Raw genomic sequence first — 24,816 nt, forward strand, 5'->3', positions numbered from 1 at the left:
AAAACAGACGTTTATCTACTTAAAAACACCAGATTTTGAATTTGCTTTTTCATATTTTGTAGAAAGCTCCACATACATACATATGTGTATACATACATCTATCTATCTATAGCCATGAAAGCAAGCATAGTCCTTCTAATGTTTCCTACCGCATGCAGCCAGCTGCTGAATGCTATGAGGGAGGAGAACTGAACACATCTGTAAGTACATCTGTTTACGGCTGGGATTTAGAGCCAAGAGCTGCTATCATCTCTATGTGAGCCACAGGATGATGTTCGCAAAATGCAGCGCTACCTGCTCACCACTGAAAAGGTGGGAGAAACAACCACAGACACCAACGTTTTTATCTTCTATTTAAACAAATGCAATAATATGCTGCTCATCTTGATCTTTTCTCATCTTCACAGTGCTAATCAACCAAGTGTTTATAATACTGATTTCGTTTCTGAAGAGGTCCAATGTACAAAACCTACGGGTACATTCCTTTAAGTCTAGCACACCTCCCCTGAGGAGAACAGCACTGGAACAGATCATCGCTCAGAATTAGAGTAGAGTCCTAGCCTTTAATTCTAAAAAACAGACTCATTAGCACCAAGTATTTAAAAGACTCAAAGACAACAAGCAACAGGAAATTATTGGTTCTAATTCTAACCTGTATCAAGATCTCCAATCACATAAATGCTGGCTCCAATAGGCACAGCTCCATACACGAAAGAAGAACTAGTCGGAATACATAAGTTCTGGTCATTTAGATAAATCCACCTGTAAAAAGAAATAAAATAAGATTTTGGTATTTTATTGAGAACAAAAAAAAAAAAAATTGAGTTCTTTTTCCAGCTGTTATCTTTGAACAAAAAGCAGAGCTTACAAGTTCATTTCTTATATAAAAGTTGGGAATGTTGACTAGTTCATCAGGCTTCACAGCCAGCAAAAGCAACTGGTACTGCTATTTGGAAAGTTTGGGATACTTTATTTTGTAGTTACTTTACTTCAGAATTGCTCCACTCATCTGTGCAATCTATCTGGAACTAATTTTCCTTACAGCCATCCAGTATGCTTTCCTGGAAGACGGCAGGCATATAGGAGAGTGTTTTCTGCAACAGCTACAACAGTGAGTTTTCCCTGCAGAGAAAATTTTAGGCAACTTTGTCTTAAAATCAGCATAGCCATAAAAGCATAGAATTCTTAATAGTACATCGCAGGGGAAATAACACGTTGCTATAGCAAGGCCTTATTATGAAGCAGTGCCTTCCCCCATATAATTCCCTAACTTCCTTAATTGTACCTTGTCAGAGACAAGAAATCCCATGTGCAGTACAAGGAATGCAGCAGTTAGCAATGCTTAATTTTAAACAAGGGACAGAAGATTGAAATTCAGTGTTAAGAGATTTGGGGAAAGAAAAAAAAAAAAAAAAACACACACATGCCTATTCCTTGGAATTGAAACAGAGCTTCCCAACTGCTTAGCAGGCTCTTTTCAGTTGCTTCCCAGCTCCTACTGAAATCTTAAAAATCCCTCAAGCACACTTTAGAAATGCCTCCATTTCCACACTACATCAGCCTGATCTTCCCAGAGAGCGAAAAGCAGCGTTCCACGTTGAAGCCTCTGGAAACGAGCTAAGTATGTATTTGTCACCCTTGTGCAAGGCACTGGTTTATAAAGATGGTGCATTTATCTAGACTTGTCAACGTCCTCCTTACGGTTCTGAAGCAAATTTCTGCAGGTTGCTGCTGCACTTTTGCAGAGGTTGGCATAGTTACTATTTACAGACCCTCAAGACATAAAAATCGAGGCTATTTTAGGCGACCCCCTCCTGGAGGAGGTCCAATATTTTAATAATTTACAAAAAACAGGGAAATTTGAAAAACATTTTACAAGTGTTTTATGCATTTTCATTGCCATACCTGGTTAATTTGAGGGAAAAGTTAGGAAATATCCGCATGGAAACTGGTGACCCTTGAAAATCCTGTTAACTCATGACTCACAAGTAAGCCTCTTTTCTGACACTGAAGGAGATGCTGATACATAACCATTATCTTCGGGAGAGATATCAATTTTTAAAGGCTAAATTAAAGGATAAGCTGTCCATGGGCCAGGAGTCTGCAGAAAGCACGGGAACGCGTGTAGCTGTCGCAGAGGATAATGGATGAACCAACAACAGGGAAAAGAGAAGTCTCCTGTAGTCATTCAGAAAGTCTACTCCACAGCAAAACACCTTTTAGCGTGTATCATCAGCTTTTTTTCCCTTACTGCGGTAAGGGGACATACGCAATACTTCCACTGCATTCTAGCACCAAGTTACCTCAACTCAGCTGAATAAACGGCAAAAAAGTGGGAAGGGGGAAAAAAAAAGACTGTATCAGAGAAGGGACAAATACAGAACGAGATGGGTGTGCTGAGCTTCCCCACGCAGCACACCGAGTTTGTGTCACACTGAAGAGCAAAACCTGGTTTTCACTCTAGCTACTGACTGAGCAGCCGGAAATCATGTGAACTTTGGGGGTCTGTCTACACTAGATACAAAAATACAGAGCAGAAACCAGGCATTTCGCTACTGCGCATCAAGAAAAGAAAAATTTCAAGTATCTGTAGATGCTTGTGAAAACTCCTTCTCAACCTTTCCCAACACATATACTTTAAAAACAGCCCCAACTTTTCAGGAACACTTACAGCAGTTTTAGCAGTTAAAACTCGGAAGGAACAAAGGCAGGAAGGGCAAGGGGTCACGTTTCATCAGAATTTGACTAAGCTCCAGCTTAATGCGGGTTGATCATTTGCCTACTGTTTGAGCAGCATGAAAAAACACAATGACAAGAAAGTCAGTCCTCAGGAATCTGAAAGTGCTCTCTGGAGCACAACTCTGCCGCGCGGTTCCCTAGGGTGGCTTTGCTAAGACTTACTCTGAGGAAAACAGAGGAGATGACACATTCCTTCATAACTGTAGACAAAAATTGGTCAACATGAAACCAAAGTGGGCCTCCCCTAAAATTGAAAGGGGAAGGAATCCCGATTTTTTTTTTGTCATTGTTTTGAAGTGGTATGAACTAAAAATCCATCCTAACAGCTGTAATTAGTAAGGAGGATGCTAATTGTTTCATTTCCAAATGAGAAGTAAAACAGAGAGGCAATACAGAACCAACCTATTCTAGACACGTCACCTCAAGCTCATACCAGCTGTCTGAGGAAGCCCACAAAGGAATGGAAATCTTATCAGTAGTGTTCCTCTTATCTGCCGGCATTACCAACAGCCAGCTCCTTTTCTCACTGCGTTTGTATAGGCAAGCATTTCCTTTTGATGAGATTCCTGCACACTAGGGAGCATCTTCCTAATTACAAATACCATGTTACAAGATTGTTTAACTTACTATTTACATACTGTTTAGAAGGTTTCCGTGATGTTCCAGTAGCAAAGAGAATTATTTTAAGTGGTATTTACCACGTATTGCTCCCGTACAAGCATCTCATTTTACCCCCTCACCGCCAAAACCAAAACAAAACCAAAACCTCACACCCTGCAAATTTTGATAAGTGACTTAGAACCAGGAGCTTGGGGAAAGAAGGCATAGCCCACATTTACAGAGCACCAGTGAAATGCAGCAGCGGCTCTACTCAAGGACAGAGCTCCACCAGTAGTTTTATCATGCATTTGCAAAGAATCCTACAGGTAATTTGTACTCTACTAAGGATTTCCAAATATCCATGCTGAAAAGAAAAAAAAGTGTATACAGACACCATCCAGTTGTCCACACATCTGTGAAACAAAGGCATGTCATACATTATAAACTCTGTCCAGAAGAGACTAACCCAACGAGATCTTCAATATATAGTTAACGTTTCCTATTTTCTATGGACTAAACAAATATTGGATCATGGAGCCAAGGACACCTTTCTGTCCCTATCTATCTCCCACATCCCAAATTTTTTTTTTCTTTCTTTTTTCTTTCTTTTTTTTTTTTTTTAAAAGAACAGTTTTTAGCTTGATGAACATTTTAAAAAAACAGGATGTAATGTATGCAAAGTTTAATCCATAGCCATTGAAAAATGTGCATCCTAAAAAAGCATGCAGAGCAATGTATGCATTTTCTATCATCATTTCACTTAAATTCACTCATGCATGTGATTCTAGAGATCAGCTGACAAAACTTTTATGAGTAAAACAAACAGCTACAGGACTACTTCAAATATCATGAGATTTGTTTATCATTATTCTAGCCGCATTTCATGTATATGCTGGTATTCTGACTCACTGTTAATTTTATTACTTCTTTATATAGAGTAGTTTAACAGGAGTCTCAATATTTATTATGAAACTAGTGTGAAGGTCTCTGCAGCATCCTAGTTTTCAGGAAAGTCTGTCATGGTGAAGGATAGCAACTTTGAAAAGACTATGCACTGTGAAATATTCTGGAATAGACTATCAGACTAAATAATATTAAACAAATTAAGCTTGAGTTCTTTAATCCAATTCAAAGGATATTTATACTGGCTTATATAAATCGATGTACTTATATATTGATACAAATATTTATACTTATACACTAAGTAAAATCCATAACTTCAGTTCTTTGTGGACTCTAGGATACCCAGAACGATACTAAATCCTGCATTCTCAGGCAACAAGATCTAGAGATTAGAGTGCTCAGAGCTGTAAGGCATATGCATGATTTTCATTTTCTCATACAAATGCACTGCTACACATAATTGTCAACTAACAAGATGTGATGCCTGAACCCTGTAAAAATATTGCTGTTCAAAAAGAAAATGAACGTGACAAGAGTCCTAAAGTTTCTTATAGGCAGCCGAAAGTCTGTAGTTCGTTATGAGCTACAATTATGCAGTACCTGATCCATTATTAGGGTAAAACAGTATGTTAAAAAACAAACACACGCAAAAAAGAACCCAGGCTGTGGAGTTTGTTTTGAGCCTTTCTGGATGGATACGTGCTGCTGGAATTTATATACTGTGCTTTTGGCGCAGTGCTACTAAACAATCTAACAAACACACTCCTCCTTTCCACAGATCTTCTCTTTTAACCCAGCACTTCAGACTTCTGTCAATCATACGCGCACACACCATCAATGTGCGATTTCAGCTTCAATTAGATGGTTCCAGTAACATTCCTTTCCTGTAACTAAAAAGCAGGTATATTCTTTGCAATCTCAGGTGCTTATTTGCTTCTTGTAATAGCTGACTTTCTGTAGTCCTCTTGAAATCAAGAATGAATTTGTACTACCTGTATCAGAAATTATTACTGAAACAAACAGAAGGTCCAATACTGAATTAGGCACCTTCTAACTACATAATAGTAATTTAAGATGAAGAATCAGTCTCTGTATATATCACATTAACTATGCATATTGATAAGGTATTATCCACCTGTAGTAAAGTTTATAGCATCACTTATGCTTTATTCAGAGCAGAGCAACGATGCAGAGCAGAGCATGTGATACCCAATGCAAGTAGAATTGCTTAACTACTCAAGCCCCCTACCCTGCTACGTAGCGTATGATATTCACAGATGAGAGGTGCACATTATTTAGCTTTCATCGTTCACTCAAAATAAAGTGATTTAGATTTGCTTTCTGTTATTTCTGAATCACTTGAAGAAATAAGAGTCTCACATCTTCCAGAAACAGTCAACTTCCCTTCATTTGATGCTCGCAGACCACTATTACAATAAAATTATGTTAACTTCCCAGTCACAATCTCACTGCAAAGAAAAAGAGTACCATCAAGACAGCAGAAAGTATTTTGTCCTGGTATTGGCAGGGGAGTATTTGGTTACTTCACTTTCTAGTGAGGTCCCTTTCTGATTATTTTCCCTCTTCCCCAAGCAGGTACAACTGCTCAGGTTTCAAAATCACCGTCATGGCCACAGCAGACGGTGTTCATCTAGCACAGATGTATCTGAACTAATCTGACACTCAGGATAATCGTTAGTTCTCAAGAGCTAGAGCTAACACTAAGAAATAACATGGTAACACAGCACCCTCTTCTGGTGACTGACACCAAGCCAGGGGCTGAAACTAGTGGACCTTCAAAAAAAAGAACACAAAGAGTTACAAAGCTGGAGTATCAGCATTTACTACGGAAGCAAAAGCAGTAGCTGCCCGGTCTCTCCTGGCCCTCCATTTCTGATGGCGCGCACACACACACCCCCGGGAGTGGTCTGGAGTGCAAACGCATGCTTCGAGTTTCTACGCTCAAATTGGCAAAGAGACAGAGACAAACCCTGGATATCTCAGCAGCCCTCAACACATGCTCCTCCAGGATCTAGAGTCAGATTACTTGCTTCCACCTCACCTTCCTCTGCGCCAGCGCAGCCCTCCTCGCACTGCTTGCGCTAGATAGGGTGGCACATTTCAATAGAAACCGGTTACCTATCTCAAGTTTGCATCTATCAACAAGTGTCAGTGGAGGAAGAACCAACCCAAGACTAACCGGTCTGGAATATTTTGAAGGAAGACTGACAGCTGTGGGGGAAGAAATACCAACACTTCTGAAAGTATCCATTATTTATTGCCATTTCCATAATTTATTGCCATTCAAGAGTTGAAGCAGCTGGATTTTCATTATATCTTTACATGAATCTGGTAACATCTCTGGGATGCCACGAAGTAAAAGTATAATTCTATTGGAAATAGAGCCAGCTATACAACTGCATTGCAGGCAGTAGGTGGCAGTGAGAACTACCTACATCAAGGCTGGGACTTCTAATTTTTCTAATTTTTTCTAATTTACATTTTAAAAAGCTTAATCTACAGCAACCAAGGAGACTAGAAACTTGGAAGTCATCAGCAAGAATCTTGAGCTATATACCACCTTTCAAAAAACAGAGCCAGTCTGGAAACATTTCAAGCAAATCAATTAGAAATTACAGATGGGAGGGAGGGAAGCCCTTTCCTGCTGAAATTCTTTCCTTCTGGAATAACTCTTGCCAAAAAGTTTATTTGCTTTTAACATTTCTCCAAACCCCCAAAGCATGAGAAGTCATTACGGAGCACGGGCAGCAATAAACCATCTTATCTACCTGCTTCTTATAATCACACTGAAGAGTGTTTCTTCTCCTCCAGCTTCTTTTGATTATAGCTGTTATTTTAGACACTGTTTAGAACAGAAAAGATATTTTCATATATTTTCATGCAGAAACTAAAGTCTCTTTACAGCCACATCTTGTGAGAAAATCATAAACTTACACCCTGTTTTATTTTCATGTGCTTCTATAAAGGTCACAGTCATAACTCGCTCTTGATTTTGTAATACAAACAGATTAATCTCCTTCATTGTCAACAACCCTTGAAATATCCAAGAGCAAAGTCTTATTTCAACGTAGCTTATAAAGACATCCAATTTATAGTTATATGCAAGAAGCAAGCACGGAAGGTATCAAAGCTTGTCAATTGTGCCTGGATAATAAGCTGAACTACTTGCAAAATTTTGTCTAACACAAATTATGTTTTGAATAGTTACCACATGTAATAAGGCCTACGGCAGATTCTAATACAAGAGCCAGGAGATAACAAATGAAGTCATCAGAAGCAGATTCAAAACAAACACAAGGAGATTAGCTATACACAACGCGTAGAGGTAACTGGAATGCCTTCCTATGGCAAAAGCCTACATGGATTCAAACAGCCATCAGACGAGTGCTAGGAACAGAAGTCCATGAAATCTCTTAGTTCCAGCAGCTCGAGCTCAGGAACTACCTAAGTTGCAAGTCCCTGGGAACGGGACTGGATCGTGGGGAAGTACTGCTATGTAATCTTACACTTCTCCACAAGCAGTCCCTAGGAACCCGGGGCATGAGTGAAGGTGCGTGACGGCAGAGCCGTGAACTCAGGAAACTACAGAGTGCAGGGGAAGAGCCAGACAAACCACTTTTGCCATCACTGTGTTTCTCCTGTTCAGGGACCTTGGCACAGTGGCCCTGCCACACATCAAGAGCCCAGCGGTACTACAGAGGGACAAGCCACTGCATGACCCAGTAGGTGTCACAAGATAAAACAAACAGAGCAGCACAGCAAAGGTCCAATATGCTTTTAAGTGTCTAATATGCTTTTAAGTGGAGGTGAAATGGACAGATGAGTACCTACATTATGTATTTCCTATGTTAATAGCTGCGGCTAGTTACCTTTTAAATTCATCATGATAGAATTCAGATTTGCACGTCACCATCTCACTGGCCTGACTGTCATCACGACTTCTGACCCCGCCAAACACGTAAAGCTCAGATGCAACTCCACAGGCCACTGCACCAAATCTGAGAATCCAAATAAGAAAACAGGCAAAGTTGGATAACATCTCAACCATTCTACATATCCTTCTGAACTTTCTCCACTCTGTGCATCCTACATATTCAACAAAATTAGATGAGTCACGGATATTACTTCTAAGCCAGACCATGCAAAAGAACAGATCAGTAAAGCATTTATCTGTGGACGAAATTTTGAAATTCCAGTTGAACTGCAGTTTCTGGCTTTCAGTTTGCATCAGGGGAGTACTGCTTGTAACATCAGGATGCTTTTATAACTCTGACACTTTATTCAGCAACATCTTGGCATTACAGCAGCAGGCCATCATGATTCAGAAAGGCATGGTGAAGCTCATAGGGCTCTTTAACAGACATCTTAGGTATTCTTCAGAGAAACAAAGGCAACTTCCTCTTTTCAGAGGACCAGGCTTCAGCATTAAAAAAATGCAGTACAAGTCATCAAGTAAACAACACTGATTACAATAACAATCAACTCCTTTTTAAAAAGTAAAGACAGCCTTAGAATACGCTCTGACTGTTTTAGAAGGTTCTGACCAAATATATTCTTGTAATCTAGATTTTTATTTCCATTGTCACCCACCTTCTCTCTTTTAGAGGACAGATTGCTGTCCATTGCTGAGTTCTAGGGTCATAACACTCCACAGATTCAAAGAGTTTTCCATAGGAGCCTCCACCCATTGCATAGATTTTCTTCTTCATAGCTGCATAGCAGCCAATCTTGAATGAGGGAGAAAAAAAAAAAAAAACAGAATAACAATAAAAAAACCCCACTGAAGTTGCATACAATATCAAGAGCTCAAAACTAAAGAATCTTGCTTAACAGAGCGCTGCTAGAAAAATCTTGTCAGGAAGCCTAATCAAAATAAATAAAACACAGTCTAAGCAATACGGCAGAGAAGAGTCTTAATTAAGCTCATAATCATATCATAAATTGAGTTTTTAGCAAAGAATAATCTCTAAGCACAAGGGGAGAGGTGAGGGAGGACTAGTTCAAATTTCTTTACTGGGCTTCACTTCCAGGTCAAACAGAAGTAGGAGCATAAAACTGCTCCTTTTAACTGGCTAACCAATACAGGCATTACGTTAGCAGCGACCACCCTGAACATTAGGCCATTTATTATCAAACCAAAGGGCAGAAAGCGTTGCAAAAGTGAGGCTGAAATACTGCTCGTATTGGGCAATGCTTTTACAGCTCAATTTGCACAACGTTACCTTCAGTTTAATTTCTCTTTATCATCTGCTCTGTGACAATTCTCCAAGAACACTGGCTGCATAAAAAGTTCATTTTCTCAGCAGGAAACAGTAATAAAATCAACTATATAGCTGTAAATTATTAGCTTTTTAAATGTTCACTTGTCCGCCACTGTAGATGCAACGTTTTCCCCTTAACATTTATTTTTGCTGCTGAAGAAGATGGTGAAGCAAACAAGACTCCTCCTGCGTCACTGTGAATGGCAGAAGCTGAACACGTGCCAAGAGAGGAATAAAAGTTTCTTCCCTCTGCCACTTTAGGACTCAGCATTATAGACTGATCTGTTCAGGGACACACACACGCACCTCTTAAACTTCAGGAGGTTTTTTTTATTTCTAAAACTAGGGCAAGGGTAGGATGACGAGAAAGGGAGAAAGTGAGAGAGGGGCCCGGGTTCCCGCACCACGTGCCTCAACGCTGTCCATGACAACTCTCAGTAGCGGTTGTGTTTTGATGTAAAGCCGCTCTCCCTCATTTCAATTAGAGGAGTATTTGTTGCAGCTTTTACTTGAAACAAAGAGTCAAAATATACATTGGACTTAACTGTTTAACAATAAATAACACTATAACATACGATTCAGTTCTTACCTTTCTAACCATGGTCAAGTCTGGCTGCTTGGTCCAGGTCCGCTTATAAATGTCATAACTCTCCATAGAGATCAACTCCCTTTCACCATCCTCACCTCCCAGAATATACAGAATTCCATCAATCTCTACCACACCAAAATTATGTCGTGCCTAAGGAACAAAGTCAACATTGTACTGATTTATTTACAGTAGCAATTATGATTTATCATCTTTTTTCTCACACCTGTCTGCAGCATTACTTCTGAGACTGCCATTTTTTTTTTTTTAAAAACACAATACCTAGAATAACATTCTAATATTCTTTAACTAAAGAAAACAATATTCAAACATACAGTAAAACTAAAACAGACCATAGTCTAAAAATGGTGCTTAGCTGCATTTCAGTTTGCATAGTACTGGTCTACTAGATGAAGCTGCTGCTTTCAAAATTTTGGACCCATAATTCTGCAGAAAGGCAGAACTCCATTTTCTAGTGTAGGAGCACAGCTAACCTCACTCGCAACCGTATTTATAGCAAACAAAAAATAACGTATCATAACTACATCTGCAAGTTTTCTTCAAGTGCAATACAGGCCCATGCCAACAACAGCCTTTGCTGAAGAAAAATAAAGAACAATTTCTTAATAAAAAACCCTACACTGATTTCAGAAAATAAAACATAGGTATATTAAGGATACATGTTTACATATAACGAACTGTTACTTTTTGATTGGATGCAAATATGAAGAGAAAACATAAGCTCAAACCAAAATTAAATTCAAAGGACTGCACAAGCCAAGTTCTCTGTTCATTTCTGCACAGTCCAGTCCCTTCGTTCATGTAAGGAATTCTCTTGTGTCTAACACAGAAGAGAAATACATATATATATATATTTTTTTTTATTAATAAAGACCAGTATACACAGAACATTAAGGATGGTATACTCAACACGTAACTGAAAATTCTGTAGTTCAGCTTTACAGCTAGTTCTTGCCCAATAGGTAATATTTTCTACATCCTATAGCCATTATCAGACCAAAAGTAACTATAAGAAATAAACAGAAGGCAGTCCGCACCATGATTTTGAACGTATAAAATGCAAATGTCTGAAGGTTCAGAATAAAATTTTACAGAAGCAATTGAACATTTCGCCAAAGTGAAAAATTAAATCCCAAGAGTTAAGATACTGCTCTTGCCTCATTCATTGGCGGCAGGGAACTCCATGAATTGGTGTCTGGATCATACTTCTCTCCAGAGCTTAGCGTTGCCTTGCTTTCATCCTGACCACCAAGCACAAATAAAAACCCTTCTGTAAAAGAAAAGGCAATGTGATCTTAAAAACAGGATTCACACTCAGCAAGACTGCAAGACTGGTGAGTTGCATCTTGGAATTCATTAAGAGACTCAGACCGGCCACAGGTCAAACTCTGGACTGGAGGAGGTAAAGCACACGTCTTCAACTGTACTCCAGATAACCTTCAACAAATTCAGTGATGTAGCAACTAACTACAACTTACTTAAAACATGAAATGTTCCTGGAGACACAGATGTAGCAGACTCTTGCAAAACATGGAAGTTATTCTATAACACTCAGATGATGTTGATTATCATGTAAATAAAGCAATATTCTGGGCAGACAAAGGAGAAGCAAAAAATCACCCCGATGCCATTAATCTCGAAGAAAAAATTATTATAAAACGTATCTCAGATTTTGAGGCATTGGTAAGTTTCCATAGTATTGACTTTACAAACACAAAGTTCCCCTTTACCTGCTGACAAAACTCCATGATTGATCCGCGGAATACTCATAGGAGCAAGTTCAATCCAGAGCTGTCTGTTGGGATCGTAAAGAGGACACATGCACCGCATCACTGAGGTGGGTTTCCGTGACCTGAATGCAGGGGTTAGGTGGGAAGAAAAAGAAAAAAAATTAACACACACAAACACAGACGTAAGTTTACTAGTTACTTGTTAGCAACTTTGTCTGAAATGCACATGACTTAATACACATTCACAAAATGTGACACTTTCATGATAAGGAGGAGTTTTAATTAAGTGTGCCCGCCAGGTCAAATGTGCATAAACTTAATTATGTACAGACTGGACACATAAAAAGCAGGTACACCTCATTCTTACTATGTGTACCTGTAATATTTGTAAATGAGGAACTTTTAACAAACTAAAAAGCATTGATGCAGAGTATTAGTAATCTCTTCGTAAAACGATATACAAACTGAAGGGCAAAATTTTATTTGAATATTTTATGGCACTTCTATAAAGAGCAAACAAAGCGTGAAGTTCATTTAAACGTAGGACAAACCCTTCCCCTCTACCGCCTCTACTACCCCCTCTTCGGGGCATACGGAAGAAAAAAAATAATTATTCTGTGGAACGGGAATTTTCACCTGGCATCTCAGATGCACCAATACATACTTCTGTTTGGAACCACAGCTACTGTCAACAAAACAGTTCAAGCAAAGGACACGGTCATTATTTTTAGGATTTATTATAGATGGTTTTCCGATCTTCAGAAAAGTGTTTCACAAGCGTTCTGTTCTTATTTTGGGTAAAGTCTATTCAGTTAAAAAAATACTCAACACTTCCCAAACAGAATAGCATGTCCTACTATAAGTTTTTTTTAAATGAACCTCCCTCAACAAAAGATCTTAAGTATAAAATTGGCTTAGACCAATGACATCTAGGTGATATTTAAATGTATAAAGCAATAAGAAAGTTTAGTTTTTAAGATAAAAACTACATATTGAATTTCAGAAAAATCACCACAAGTCAATATTTACTGTCAAATCAGTCAAAGGTATTTTAGGTGCATCTGACCAAAAAAAGTTCAAATGATAAAGCGATAAGCACATATACATTAGATGCACATATTCGCTTCACGTCGCATTTTCAGATGCGCTGTGAACACTAGCTGCTTATATTTTTACCAAATGTAACGGCCTGTACCGCCGCTCGATACTTACACCCTTTCTTCTCCCCCCACGGTCACTATACACTCAGAGTAACCCCTGGGCTTGAAGGAGGCCAGCATCGCCTCTCCCTGCTGCGGTGGCGTGAGGGGAATGTTATTGCATTCTTTGACAATCTCCCGTACCAGCGGTTCGCTCATCATCTGCTCACGTAAATATGTTGCATCTAAGCCTGAAACCCACACTGCTGACATAACATCCTTCATGTGAACCTACAGAAGGAGATAAACAGAAGAAAATTGCCAACACTTCACAAAGCAGCACTAACGCATGAAAACGTCTGCATGGATCGAAACTTGAAGAGTATTTTTGATATTCGGAAGTAATAATAAAATCTGCATCACAATGCTAAGAAAATAGAGCAAGTCTTTAAAGTTTCACTGGAGATGTACTACTTGCTTTCCTCCTACGAAAACAAGATGGCATTAAATGCCAAAAAAAGCAAAATTTTTAATGTCTATTAGAAGGCAAAAATCACAAACACAGTAGATAATACATCCCAAACATAGCTTTCATCCTGCTAGTGCCACCCCTTCGTCTGCATTTCCGGCAAAATTCAATTAATTCTGTGAATGAAAGCATAGTCCTGAAAGACATGCATCCCTTGTAAGTTCCCAGCAACTAGAATATACATAGTTATTTAAGTCATATTCAAAAAATAAACTCTTTGATATCCTTACCTTTCTTGATTCTGCATCGTGAGAAATCCACCTAATCACTGCTTCAAAGACGTATCTTTCATTTCCCACATTGAGCTTTTCCATTGACAGCACTTCTTTCAGTTTTTTGGGAGTCAGTTCCAGGAATTCCTCTGTGCTGCTGACATCTCGAAAGTGAGTTTCCAGATACTCTGAGGCAAGGTAGTGAACATGATGCAAACAATAGTGCAGTGCAAAGTCCCGAATACCAATACAGTTCTCAGCAGCTATACAACCTTCTAAAAACTCACAGCAGAGAGCTTTTAAATCTGTAAGCAGCAGGAGATCAGCTGCCTGTACCACATCTTGGATAGTTTCTTCATTTAGCCTGATCTGCAAGAATTAATTTAGAAGTTATAGCTACTATCACTCATCGCTACATGAGATGTCCACATTCATAACACTCATTCTCAGTGGCTGAAATAATTGAGCATTAATGCCAGTATAAAATTTACGAGAAATAGATGCAATTACTGCGCATTTATACATTAACAGAGGACTGGAAAGGCATTAACTTAACAGAAGATATTTGCAGAATTTTGTGCCCAAATTGGACAGTATGGGGTCAGTAAGGAAGGATGCCCGATGTACTACACAATATGCAAATTCAGTGATGGGGTCTTAATCTCCACTGCTACCAACCCAGTTATCTTTTACAGTTCTAGAAGACTGTATGTTTTAAATTAGGTTACTGGAGACAGTCACAATTTTAAAACAAGCATTTGACATTAAATCTTTTAGAGGGTCCTCCCCCACTGCATCAGAACAGAGAAAGGGCTCCTGAAGTGTTTACCGTCACTTTTTCATACGCAGAGCCCGAGTGTGATTTACTGCTTTACAGAAAAAGTTTTAATCAACGTTTTAAAGCAAGATTCTCAACAGGTTTATCTTTCTGGATAGCAGTGGTAAAACTATTTTGCTGAAAAATTCCATTTCTATCTAGTTCTTCTTAATACCATACCTGCCCACTGAAGATGTAATCTAGTATCTCTTTCATGGTATCAACAGATATCCCTTCAAGTTCAATCTTGTATGTTGAGCCATCATCCTTTGGAGGATTATAGTTCAATTTTGTTCTGAGGAAGGGAAGGAAAAAAAAAAAGAAAAAAAAAAGAAAAGCCTAAAAAAAAGCTCATGACCTAGGCATAACATTCATTTCTTTAGAAAAGAGAGAGTAAGCAAGCTGCAGAGCACTGCAGCCGTAACAGGTATGTTAAAATCCTGCAATATAATTTGAAAATTCTCTCTCTTGATTTAGGACAAAAAGGCTGCATTTACAGTCTCTAATATTGCTCATCACATTTCCAGACTGAACAATTACATTAGCCTTACAAACTTCTCTTGGCACCAGAGAGTCAAAGTAATTTTTTCCTGGCTCGTTCATCACAGGCATTCATAAACTTCAATGAGAACTTAGTCACAGAGTACTGCTGACGGATGAAACGCAAGGATTTGCTTTGGTAATGATGAAAAACAATTCCCCCCTCCCCCCCTAAAACAACACTTTACCCCAAAAATCATTACAATGAGCAGATGTGATCAGAATCTATACTGGCAGCCCAGATACTGTGACTGCATTACTATTTTGTGTAGTTTATGATGTTATCTGCCTACCTGGCCACAACTGAGCTGCACGCGCACATTTCTAGGAAACAGACTATATTCTGCTGAACCAAGCTTTAAATATTCATCTAAACCATTGGACACATTACTTTGAGCCATTTAAAAAAGACAGCAGGAACAGTTTGATGTTCTTGTGAACAGAATGAAGGAGAACTGGGGGGAAAGAGATGGGGAAACACTGCAGCAGCAGCAGCCTGGCCTTTCCATCCCGTCAGTACAGGCGCTTGTCCAGGAAGGAGAACTCCGAGCGTTCAGAGGAACGCTGCCCGCGATCCAGTAAAAACAGCCACTGGGGCTAAGACACGATAATTCTGACCACCTACTTTCACACTTTAAAGAACTAAGCATAAAAGGGGGAAAAAAAAACACACCTTAGTTTCACTGCCCGATTATATCACTACATATTTTTAAATAAAAGCCTTGGAAAATGTTTTCATATTCATTTAAATATATTTCTTACATATAATTAGTTTCTCAATGTGATAAGTAGTGGCTTAGCTAGGCTGCAAATGTCTTAATTTGTCACTGCTGTCCGCTATCCTCACTCGCATTGAGCAATGACACAAATACGATTTACCTAAGAGCCAGATTCTGCTTCACTCACTCAGACTTGGGATAAATAGTTTCTCACAAAGCAAGATACCAGTCACATTAAATAATATCCTAGTCTATAGCAAGTGACTTTAAAGTGTGAATAATCACGGTAATTTCAGCCCTTAAGTCATATTTGTGGACCTGTTTTCTCATAGCATTTCTAAGCTGCAAAAACCCATCTCCAGTTATCCGGACTCTCAGATTTAATGCTATTCTGATTCAGGCATATGAATAAAATGCCCAAGTTAAGATTTTTCATTCTATATTTGTACAGGACCTAGTACAAGTTATACAAATAACATTACTAATTCAATTTCTGTTGCTGTTAAGTTGCTTATTTCCTAATGCTTGGAAGAAGATTAATTGTGTGTTCTCTAAAGAGTCTGTACGAGTTACAGTACACAGCACACGCTACAGAAACAGATCTGTGACTTGTCTGTTGAAAACCTCTAAGCTGAACAGCTAATACCGCACAACTTGTATCAAAGCTTGCTCCGTCCTCCCCCAAGCGCTAGCGCACAGCATGTGGGATACACAGTTTTCATGCCTGCAAGCGCCAAACGAACCAAAGCGCACACAAAGCACGTGTGTGTTTTAAACTTCACCACTACTTTGATTTAAACAATGCGTCTTTACACAGATTTTTCAAGCCTATCCAGACAAAATACCTCAAGTACGCTGATTATGGTTGAGTTTTGGGTTTCTCCACTTTTAACAGAGGCTACATCTCATTTCCTGGAATGAAATTGCATTTTCTGTTCCTTAAACATAAACATTCTCGGAGTCCGCAGCATCCTTCTAGGAACCACCAGAGAAGAGAGACGGCGGGACGCGATATGCTCTGCTATGGCCAGACACCCAGCTGCGCCTGCAGAGGACCTGGGTATTTCAGTGCGTTGGGGGCTGTAAACCAGAGGCAAGGCGCAGAATAAACGTCATCGGCGCATGCCAACGCTACCGGGGAGATTGGTGTAAGGCCTGGCGCTGTTTATCATTAACTTTCATCTTAGCATCACCTATACACACCCAAGCTAAATCACCTCCTTGCACGGACTTTACACCTACACCTCCTAGAAACAAGCAAGTGTTGTTCAGGGTCTGGGGCCTAACCAGTTATCAGGCTAGATGCTCTAATTGCTGTGTATTAATTGAGGCCACAACTGTTTATCCGAAGGGGCGGGGGGGGGGGGGGGGGGGGGGAGCACCTGATGGCAACCAACACACACAAACACCTAGCAGGAAAAAACCAAACCAAAACAAACACACCTTAGGAACATCATTCTTTTCTTCCTACAAGAAAGCATACAAATCCCAGGAACTCCATAGTTACTCGTAGACAAATATTCACGTTATACAAGCACATCTTGGTTAGTTTCAAACTCAACTTTGCTCCTATGACCTGTCCTGAGGAATGGCAGCTACCTCACCCTATCGCTCATACATCTTTTAACTTTTCAATTAGTAAGTTCCCAGGTTCTCCCTTTGGATACAGAGATTTCCAGACCCCGGCGCGAGAACCACTTCCCAAGGGCAGCTGGAGGTACTCCTTGCAGCTCAAATCAGCGCTGCAAGACAGCTACAGGCTGACGGGAGGAGAGAAGAAAAAACAAAACAAAAAGGTGAGAAAAAAAAGTTGTTATAACCAGGTTTAGGGCTGAGAAAGGTTTAAAAAAGTTAAGAAAAATTAAGAGAAAAATCACGAGTCCAGAGTGGAAGTGTTTGGTAAGAAACCAGGAGGAGGAGGAGGAGGAAGGAGGGGGGATGTAAGGAAAGAAAGGAGAAACCGCCTCTTGCGTCATGCGGTATCAGCTGCCATCGGCACCCACTTCCACACCTCACTAGCAAATTGAAGTTTGGGTATCCTTGTCGTAATACATGCAACGGAGAAGAAAGTTTCCAAACGTGTGCGTTCCCAGTTCAGCTGAAACAGGAGCGGCCAGCAGGCCATGAAAAGCTCCTTTAACCATGGGTCTCCAGCAAATTTCACTTTACAAGAGAAGTTCCAAACTTCAACAGAGGTTTTCCAACCTCCCTTCCCTCCCAGAAAGGGGCATTTTCTTTCCCTATGCTGCTTCTCCCCACAGTGATTTATTCGGACTATGATTTGCATGGCTGAAACCTGGAAGTGGAAGCAACCAAATTAGCGTGCAGAGATCTCCCCAACCGCAGGGCGACCGCTTCCAACGCCGGCGCCAGAGCTTCCCACTCCGGACAACATTTCTGATTACTCCAAGTGCATTTTAAGTTGCCAAACCACAGGAGAAAAGGCTGCCTCAGTCTTCCTTAACTCAGATGAAAGATGAGAACATCAAGATTTAGAAGGAAAGAGAACCTCACAGCCAACCAGAAAAGTCATCGCCTGGGCGCAGAGTACAGGTGACTGTAAGAGATGCATACAGACCCGGGAAGAGCTGGAGAGAGAAAAAACAAACAAACAAAAACACCCTCAAATTTCTTCGGCCTCTTTTCTTAAGTCATTTAATTTTCAGCAGCTTGACTCCATACTTTAAGCCTTTCAGTGCCATGTTTTCACTTTTTCAATTAAAAATATTACTACCATAAGACAAAATTGCTTCTGATTTATTCAGGAACATAAATTAAATGTTCTCCAAGTGCACCCCAAGAACTATGAAACTTCTTGTACCTGTCAGGAAAACAACTTGACGTACACCAGTCATAAAAACAACTGTGCTATCACAGACACAGATGTAGAATCTGCTCTTCCACCTCACCTAAGGAATACCATCTTAGTGAGTCATCTGCAACGTCGCCCGCCGCGCAAGGCAGCATGGAGAAGAAAAATCAAATTGCTCTTCTGCAAAAGTAAGTAACAACATGAGCAAGAAAAACCATTAAAATGAAAACAAGGGCTTAAGAACATGTTTTGATATCGCTAGGAATCACAATCCACATCTAACAGCATAAACGTATCCTTTTCTTTAAGGACTGAATCTGTTTCCTGATCAGTTTTAAAACTGTCCACAGTTCTTGGCCAAATTAAGTTGGATCTTCCAACTTGCGCTTTTTTTTTTTTTTTAAATATTTCTTTTCAAATCAAGATGCAAGCGAAGCCCATTCAGAAAGGGGCCTTATGCTTGAAAACTTGTTTTTCTTATCTTTTACAGCTGACCCCAGAAAGGAGGGGGGGAGGGAATAAAAAGCAAAATGAAAGACAAAACAACTTAAACACCACATATAAAGTTTGCCTTCCCAATCGAGTCAGACATAATTCTGTGGGAATATTTTTATCTTTAAAGTCTCTACCTTATTTGCAAACTGTTATGGAAAGATAACCCAATGTATTTCTACAACAGCAACATAAGAAAATAACAGTATAGTTCCTGGAATGCTTTAATCCTTAGAGTGCGGGTACATTTGTACTTAATCAGGTAAAGAAAACATCTGCCACGATTACACCCTCATAAGAGTGTATTCCAGACCACATTCACCTCAAGTAGGATTGCAATATTTACAGTCAACAACAATTAGAAAAATCTGGGAAACGCAGCCAGTTGCTTCGGTTCTGATACTCTGCAATGGGAAAAGAGCAGAGATTAAAATAAATCAAAACTTTTGATCTGCAATGACAGAAAAGTAGCCAGTAATGCAGTTTCATTGACCTGCTTATAAAGCTGTAGTACAATGTCAGAAACAAAACTTCAAGAGGCAAGAGGGAAATATTTTTCCTTTTGAAAGGAGTCGTCCTTCCAAATTCATGATTTTGCTCCAAACAGACTCACCCTAAGTGCCAGCATACTCCGGAAAGGCCTTGCCAATACTGCTACATTAGTAAACCTTAGCACTGAAGCAGCAAAACAATCCTTCCAAGTCAAAGAGAGCAATAGCCACTTTGCTGATATATCCTTTATCTGCACCACTATTTTGGCCTTCTCAAGAGAGCATTTTAAAAAGTAATACCTCTAACAAAAATTACCAGCAAAGACATGCTCTGAGACTGAAACACGCTCACAGCTGTGACTCAGGCCTAAGCCAGAACGGGATCACTATCAGATGCTAGGGCGCACCAAAAACGGCAAGTCAGTTCTTTGAGTTTTTGCATCAATAAGGAGAAAACGTTAAAACTCTGGTTTCAGTGCAACCTCCATCAACTTAGTCTCCTCCTAATTTGGGCTTCCTTATGTGGGTTCATGAGTCTTAGGTGTCTGCCTTTATACCTGCAACATTTTTCTCCCACCAAGGCTGATCTTTGTGCATGCAAAAAAAAAAGTTAACACATCATTAAACAGGTCAGACACAAAAACATGATGCAGCAGTTTACCCCACCCTCTCCCCTCCTGCAAAAAGACAGTTTACAACCAAATCAGTAGGTTTTCTTTGAGGTCGCACCCTGGCCTTTAGCAGCACGCATAAAACGCTGTCTTCACCACACCCTGTGAAGGGTGCCAGCCTTCAGAGTAGTTTGGCTATGCCTCTCTTTTTAAGATTATCTGTAACTGCAATTTCAGGTCTCAAGGCAAAAGAGTCCACTTAACAGCTCAGCATAAAAACTGGAGAAGCTGCCTTGCTTTGTTTAAGAGGGACAACAACTAGGAGCAACTTCAATGGACAGAAAAATTAAAAGTCAGTCAAAATATAACAAAAGAACAAAGCAATTCCTTCCACAGCAGCACAGGGCAGGTGTCCGGGGCTCATGGGCTTTGCTCAATGTACAGCTTGTTTACGCTGAAAATCTGAACCCACTCTTAGTTACACTGATCTCATCCAGAGTTAGATTATAATCTAAATGAGAGATCTACTCCCAACCAGCAAGTCTTGCCTAAACATGCGAGTTAGCCATAAGTAGACAGAACACACGCTCGACTAACACGGTCTCCATGAACGGACTCTTGGAGCTTCTAAGCAACAGTTCGTACCACCTAATTTTACTTTGGTTTTTTAGCCAACTTGAGGAAAAATAGAGGAAAAAAAGGATTTGTAGCAGCTGGGATTACAAACAAGTCACAAACACAAGGAACACGGAGGAGCAGGCTGCTGGGCACCGATGGCTCAAGCCATACACCCTGCCTGCTGCACAAAGCAGAGCCTATGCCTGCCGCTGATGAGAGCTGCCTCAGCTGTCTTGTCACACGAAGCACAGATTTACAACGTGCCTTCTTATATAAGAAAGACTTTTTTAAAAGCGTGACACTTCTGGGACAGGTTTGCGGATGTACCTCCTTATATAAGGAATACTTTTTGAAACGCGACACTTCTGGGTCATTGAATTTGGAAAGGTCTTGTTTTGTTTCTTCGACACCTAATAGCCCTTTTCCTCAACAGGCAGAGACTAGCTAACACGAACTACTAGTCAAAGCATCTCCTTGACAAACTGTATCAGTATCACACTTGAGCATCCTACGAAGCACAGAAATGTGACAAGTTCACTCACTAAATAGATGATTCAGACTTTCACTCCACATCGGCTAAAAATTATAAGCAACTTTCAACTAACCTCAGTGTTACATCTATTAGGTAGCAGGCAGGAACCATGACTTCCTTGGAAGGGAGAAGGAAGGCATTTCTGGAATACAGTTTTAAACCAAGAAGTGAACATTATCTTACTCGAGAATGTTTTCTTTCAAATTAACTCTGCTTTTAAATTTAATAAAATGCTTTCTTAAAAGGAAAGAGTACAGCAACATGCCCACATTGTTAAATCTGTGATTAAAAATATTAAAGAATATAATGCTGTACAGTGTCTCTAATAACCTAAACGTTTCTGTGACTTACTGAAATTATATCTGGAAGGCACTGATGAACTCATTGAAAAAAACTTTGTTGTATCAGGTCCGTATACCTCATCTTGTCCTTACAGCGCATAAAAGGAAAAAGCATCAGAGTCTAACTAGGATTTCCACAGTCACTGAAAAGTAAGAAGTAGGACGCATAAAATTAAAGTGCCCGAGTAATACGGTAGGACAGTCAGAAGAGGTAACAAGCTTGTGTTTCCGCATGAACCCAGCTGAGGAAAGCACCAGAACTCTAAATACGCTGGGGGCTGGAAAAGTGAGGTCTGCAAGACTGCAAGGAAAAGCGATGGCACAGACAAAAGGAAAAAGGGAACAGGAGTATGGATTTCACCAGTACAAGAAATAAGAGCCAAGAGTCTACAATTCAGAGTACTAAATGTGTCCATAAACAACAACAGTTGTATTAGGCAGCTTAAGGTTGTTCAGGTGATATAAACCAACGTGCCTCAGGACATGAAACAATCACTAAGCACCCGGTGTTAGGATCTTATTTCCTTGATAGGCAAACAATAATTTCAGAGCTGTCCATAACACTGAATTTTTTTGGTTCCTTTTCTTGGCTATATTAAGCAGCGGGCTTAGAAAAAAGGGGAGAAAAAATAAGGAAAAATAGGGGAGACAAAGAACCCATACTCCAGCACGGCAGCGGGCAGGCAACGCTTCGCTAGTGGGACTGAGGCAAAAAATTTATACCATGGATGAAATGAGAAGTCTGAAAGAGCAGAGAGCCAAGAAGAGACACACTCCACAAGACCATCAAACACACAATTCTCACATTTGCTAGTCCTCGTTTACAGCTAGCTGGGAGGGATGCAAGTAAAACAGATTCAACCAAACAAATGCCCAGGCGGCTCAGCTCTCCAGATTCCTTTCTGCAGACACATTAGCACCTCCCGAACAGCCCTGTTCCAGCCACAAAATACTCTCTCATAGAGATGTCCTTTTAATAAAGATTCTGCCAAACAAGGCAATTAAGACAGGCATAAGGGCTACCTAGAGAGTTTCAATTACCTAGACATCCCAAGAATCTCCTCTCTGCCACACCTCCTTCCGCCCCAACTTGCTGCTCTCACAGCGTGCGCGTATATGACCTGCATGTCTTCAGACACGGCCGCCCCATTTCATCTCAGAGTCCTCCTGGGCAAGCAAGACACCTCGATTTCCCCTTCTCCCCGAGCCTGACACCCAGAAGCAGCCCAGCTGTATTTGCTCTCTCTTCCAAGCTGGCTAAGAGCCTTTTTGCTTCCCTCCTTCAGGCCATCTTTTAGGGGCTTGTTAGAACAGGAATATAATTAACAATTCCACATCCAAGCCTGGTGCAGCGCTTTTTAAACCCCTATCATAAGCTCTTAACAAACTCGTGTCGTTGCTGCCCCTCAGTTACTTACTCAGACCTAACACACTCTGTAGCTCTTCTCCCGAGTTACGCCACTACGTATACAGTTTCTGAACTCGGCCACTATTTGGATTTATTGCTTCTCAAAGTTATAGCGACTTTACAAAGAGCGACTAATCCAGATATCACTAAAGCATCACTGGTGATGCTTCAGTTTCACGTCAAAAACGTTCCCTTTAAAAACAACCACACAACCCTTTCAAAAGCTGGAAGGAAAATCCAGCCTGCTGATTTGTCCAAAGTTCATACAAGAGTCCAAACTGTCACAATAACCTGTACAATTCCCAATAAAATTTCTCGTAAGAAATTGTGAATACAGTATGGCTTCAAATCTTCCAGGATGAAGCACTTACTGCAACCTTTGGTAGCGCGGGCAGGCAGGGAAGCAGAGAGCAGACTGACAGAAGGGAAGGGCAGACTCGTGCCTTTGACCTGAAACAAGCACAGAACAGTTCAGCTAAATCACTTGAGAAAACAAGGTCCCGACAGCCAGAGTACCTCCCGACTTGTAACAACAGTTTATTAGTGATTTCAGTATTAGTCACAAATAGACAGAGTTCTGGAACGCCATTTAAAAGATCTTTTTATAAACGTTGACGTAAATTGAACAAACGGGTAGTGGGAAACGAGCAGCAGAAGCAACTGGCAAGCGCTGGCTTCGACCTCAGGTTGTGACTCAGACAGGGACCGCTGTGGAACAAGAGCTGCCAGCTGCCAAGCCCAACTCCTCCACGGCGCTGCAGAGCGCGCATCACATCCCACGTTTCACACCAGGGCTTAGCAACACTCAGGTAAATCTATACAACAAAGGAGTTTTAGTCACCTGCCTTCTCACAGGCTTTATGACAACTCAAAACACTAAAAGTGAACAGTGCCTAGAGGAAAGGAACACGGATACCGCGATGGAGAACTTTTCCAACCAGGTCTCCACTGACATCTGCTGCAGCAACAGCAGAGAGGGCATAGTCGCGTAAGGGTCTTACGAGGTGAGCTGGTCTGCAAGGTGTCAGAAGGCTGAACTGCACAAATACGAGCATGTAAATGCAGTCACATTATTTCCCACCAAAATCAATTTAGAAAATAGTGGTTTTTTTTTTTTTTTTTAAAGTAAATGGAAAACAATGTGAACCTAATTTTGCATTTTCTAGGCAAGCACAATAGAGCCCTCTTTCCCCCTGCCCCAAAAAAGGGAAATGAAAATACAGCAGCAGATCCTTTACTAAGTCAGAAGAGCCTTGCAGAACAGTATTGCATATACATAGATCCATCTGCAATCTGTTTATTTCACCATGTTTTATTTTCACACACATGCATAACAAGAAAAAACTCTTAATCCCCCCTCCATACAGGCTAGCAAACAGCACGCTAGCAAATCACTGAGAGTTGCAAGCTTCAGGTGGCCACAAACGACTCATGCTAGACAGCGACAGATCTGTTGGACAGAGAACATTTGCACCTACTGTCAAGGATACCAGGAATACTTAGACCAAGTCTATCCTATAAAAGGTTTGTGGATATATGCTACTACTTATGCCAAACTTCCCAGTGTAAACATAGTTTATCCTGCCAAAAGCACTCTTACGCCAGTATAATTCATACTAGGTTCACAAATGAAATAAGTTAAAGCCAACAGAAACAAAATTCTACTGTCCAAGCTGCGTCTGCGCTGGGGATAT

The 24,816-nt window shown here is 40.3% G+C and overlaps 1 protein-coding gene across 3 annotated transcripts in view; it reads right to left on the reverse strand.

Annotated features, from left to right (window-relative positions):
* GAN (gigaxonin) overlaps window positions 1-24,816 on the reverse strand; it is a 59,495-nt gene that overhangs the window by 30,973 nt on the left and 3,706 nt on the right. For all 3 annotated transcript variants that reach the window (XR_011143296.1, XR_011143297.1, XM_068956047.1), the window contains exons 2-10: window positions 14,739-14,853; window positions 13,760-14,110; window positions 13,074-13,291; window positions 11,862-11,983; window positions 11,289-11,401; window positions 10,114-10,263; window positions 8,854-8,990; window positions 8,133-8,261; window positions 653-762 (exon numbers count right to left, since the gene is read on the reverse strand). Coding sequence is in view for 1 of the 3 variants with exons in the window: in XM_068956047.1 (XP_068812148.1) it covers window positions 653-762; window positions 8,133-8,261; window positions 8,854-8,990; window positions 10,114-10,263; window positions 11,289-11,401; window positions 11,862-11,983; window positions 13,074-13,291; window positions 13,760-14,110; window positions 14,739-14,853 (1,445 nt within the window). In the remaining 2 variants the exon portion in view is untranslated. The remainder of the gene's footprint in view (window positions 1-652; window positions 763-8,132; window positions 8,262-8,853; window positions 8,991-10,113; window positions 10,264-11,288; window positions 11,402-11,861; window positions 11,984-13,073; window positions 13,292-13,759; window positions 14,111-14,738; window positions 14,854-24,816) is intronic.

This window comes from Struthio camelus, chromosome 10, assembly GCF_040807025.1.
Source record: "Struthio camelus isolate bStrCam1 chromosome 10, bStrCam1.hap1, whole genome shotgun sequence".
In the NCBI taxonomy this organism is placed as follows: domain Eukaryota; kingdom Metazoa; phylum Chordata; class Aves; order Struthioniformes; family Struthionidae; genus Struthio; species Struthio camelus.